Genomic DNA, 1,207 nt, shown 5'->3' with positions numbered 1-1,207 from the left:
TAATGCATTACTTTTAAAAGTAACTTTCCCCAACACTGTTTGCATTTGTAATTTGTTATTTTGTTTTCAGAGTTGTGATTTTGTTTTGCACTTCTCGGCCACCGTACTATAGCCTATATTTATATATTTTCCAATGCACGAAAGCCGCGTGTGTCAGAAGAGCCTTATTCTCACTCTATAAATTCGCGTGGATTAGGAAACATGCATTTCGATGCCTATTAAAGCTACCACATCAAGTAAAATGTCGCAGATCAGAAGGACCAAACTATGGCCATTTTTTTTTTTTTTTTTTTTCAATAAATGAAAAGGACAGAAATCAGTGTGACTGGATCACGCCCCGTCGCACTGCCCTCCACAGCCATTGGTTCACGGGGAAGAGAGCAGGGTTAAACCCCAGAGCGGTTAAATACAGAGGTATTGAACTGAAGAGCACACCACAATCCGGTTAGGAGTTCATGTCAGTGGGGGACTAGACTATTAAAAAGAAGAAAAGGGACTCCTGAGTTTTGCACTGAGAAAGCTCACCTGTTCATATCACTTTTAACTAAGTTTTGCATTTGAATTTCGTGTAACCGGCTGTGCATATTCTCAGCAGCGTCTCCGAAAGCGTGATGAAGTGCAGGCGGCCGCAGAGGAGCGTGAGGGTGATGGGTGTCATTCACTGGGCTGTGATGCTGGGATTGATTCAGTCCGGCGCGCTCGGCGCGAGGAGATTCCGCGGAGGTCGAAACCCGCAGCAGCGACGAGCGCTTCCCACCGCGCACTACCGGGACCGTGCCGAGACCACCGAGAGCTTCTCACTGGACTTCACAGCTGTTGAAGAAAACATGGACAATTTCATGACTCAGGTGAAGAACTTGGCGCAGTCCCTCTACCCGTGCTCGGCGCAGAAGCTCGACTACAACATGAAGTTACATTTCCTGGAGAATACATCAGTCACCTGCAACGACGGGACCCCTGCGGGGTAAGACAACCAGCCGGTTACAATCACAAACCTTAGGTAACCCAATGGGCTTCCAACAGAATCTGGGCATCATCCAGACGCGCTCAGAGACTGTCCTTATTGTTTCTAGCCTCAGTGTTGGGGGTAACTCTTTACAAGTAACGCGAGTTACGTAATCCGATTACTCTTTTCAAGTAACTAGTAAAGTACTTTAATTACTTTAATTTACAAGAGAATATCTGAGTTACTTTTTCAGATAAGTAA

General features: G+C 45.7%; 1 protein-coding gene across 3 annotated transcripts in view; it reads left to right on the top strand.

Annotated features, from left to right (window-relative positions):
* The window catches only part of LOC107578786 (palmitoleoyl-protein carboxylesterase notum1a-like), a 3,317-nt gene extending 2,321 nt beyond the window's left edge, over nucleotides 1-996 (top strand). Inside the window, exon 2 of one of the 3 annotated variants that reach the window (XM_016264704.1) lies at nucleotides 596-996. In XM_016264704.1, coding sequence (XP_016120190.1) covers nucleotides 612-968 — 357 coding nt within the window. In that variant the 5' untranslated portion in view covers nucleotides 596-611 and the 3' untranslated portion in view covers nucleotides 969-996. Of the gene's footprint in view, nucleotides 1-584 lie in introns of all 3 variants that reach the window. The other 2 variants (XM_016264703.1, XM_016264702.1) reach the window with 2 other exon arrangements.
* The last annotated feature ends 211 nt before the right edge of the window (nucleotides 997-1,207 follow it).

The sequence above is a fragment of the Sinocyclocheilus grahami genome, unplaced genomic scaffold, assembly GCF_001515645.1.
Source record: "Sinocyclocheilus grahami isolate Dianchi unplaced genomic scaffold, SAMN03320097.WGS_v1.1 scaffold11945.1, whole genome shotgun sequence".
NCBI classification, from domain to species: domain Eukaryota; kingdom Metazoa; phylum Chordata; class Actinopteri; order Cypriniformes; family Cyprinidae; genus Sinocyclocheilus; species Sinocyclocheilus grahami.
The sequence above is the reverse complement of the archived record's forward strand: the minus strand, read 5'-3'. Positions and strand labels throughout refer to the sequence as shown.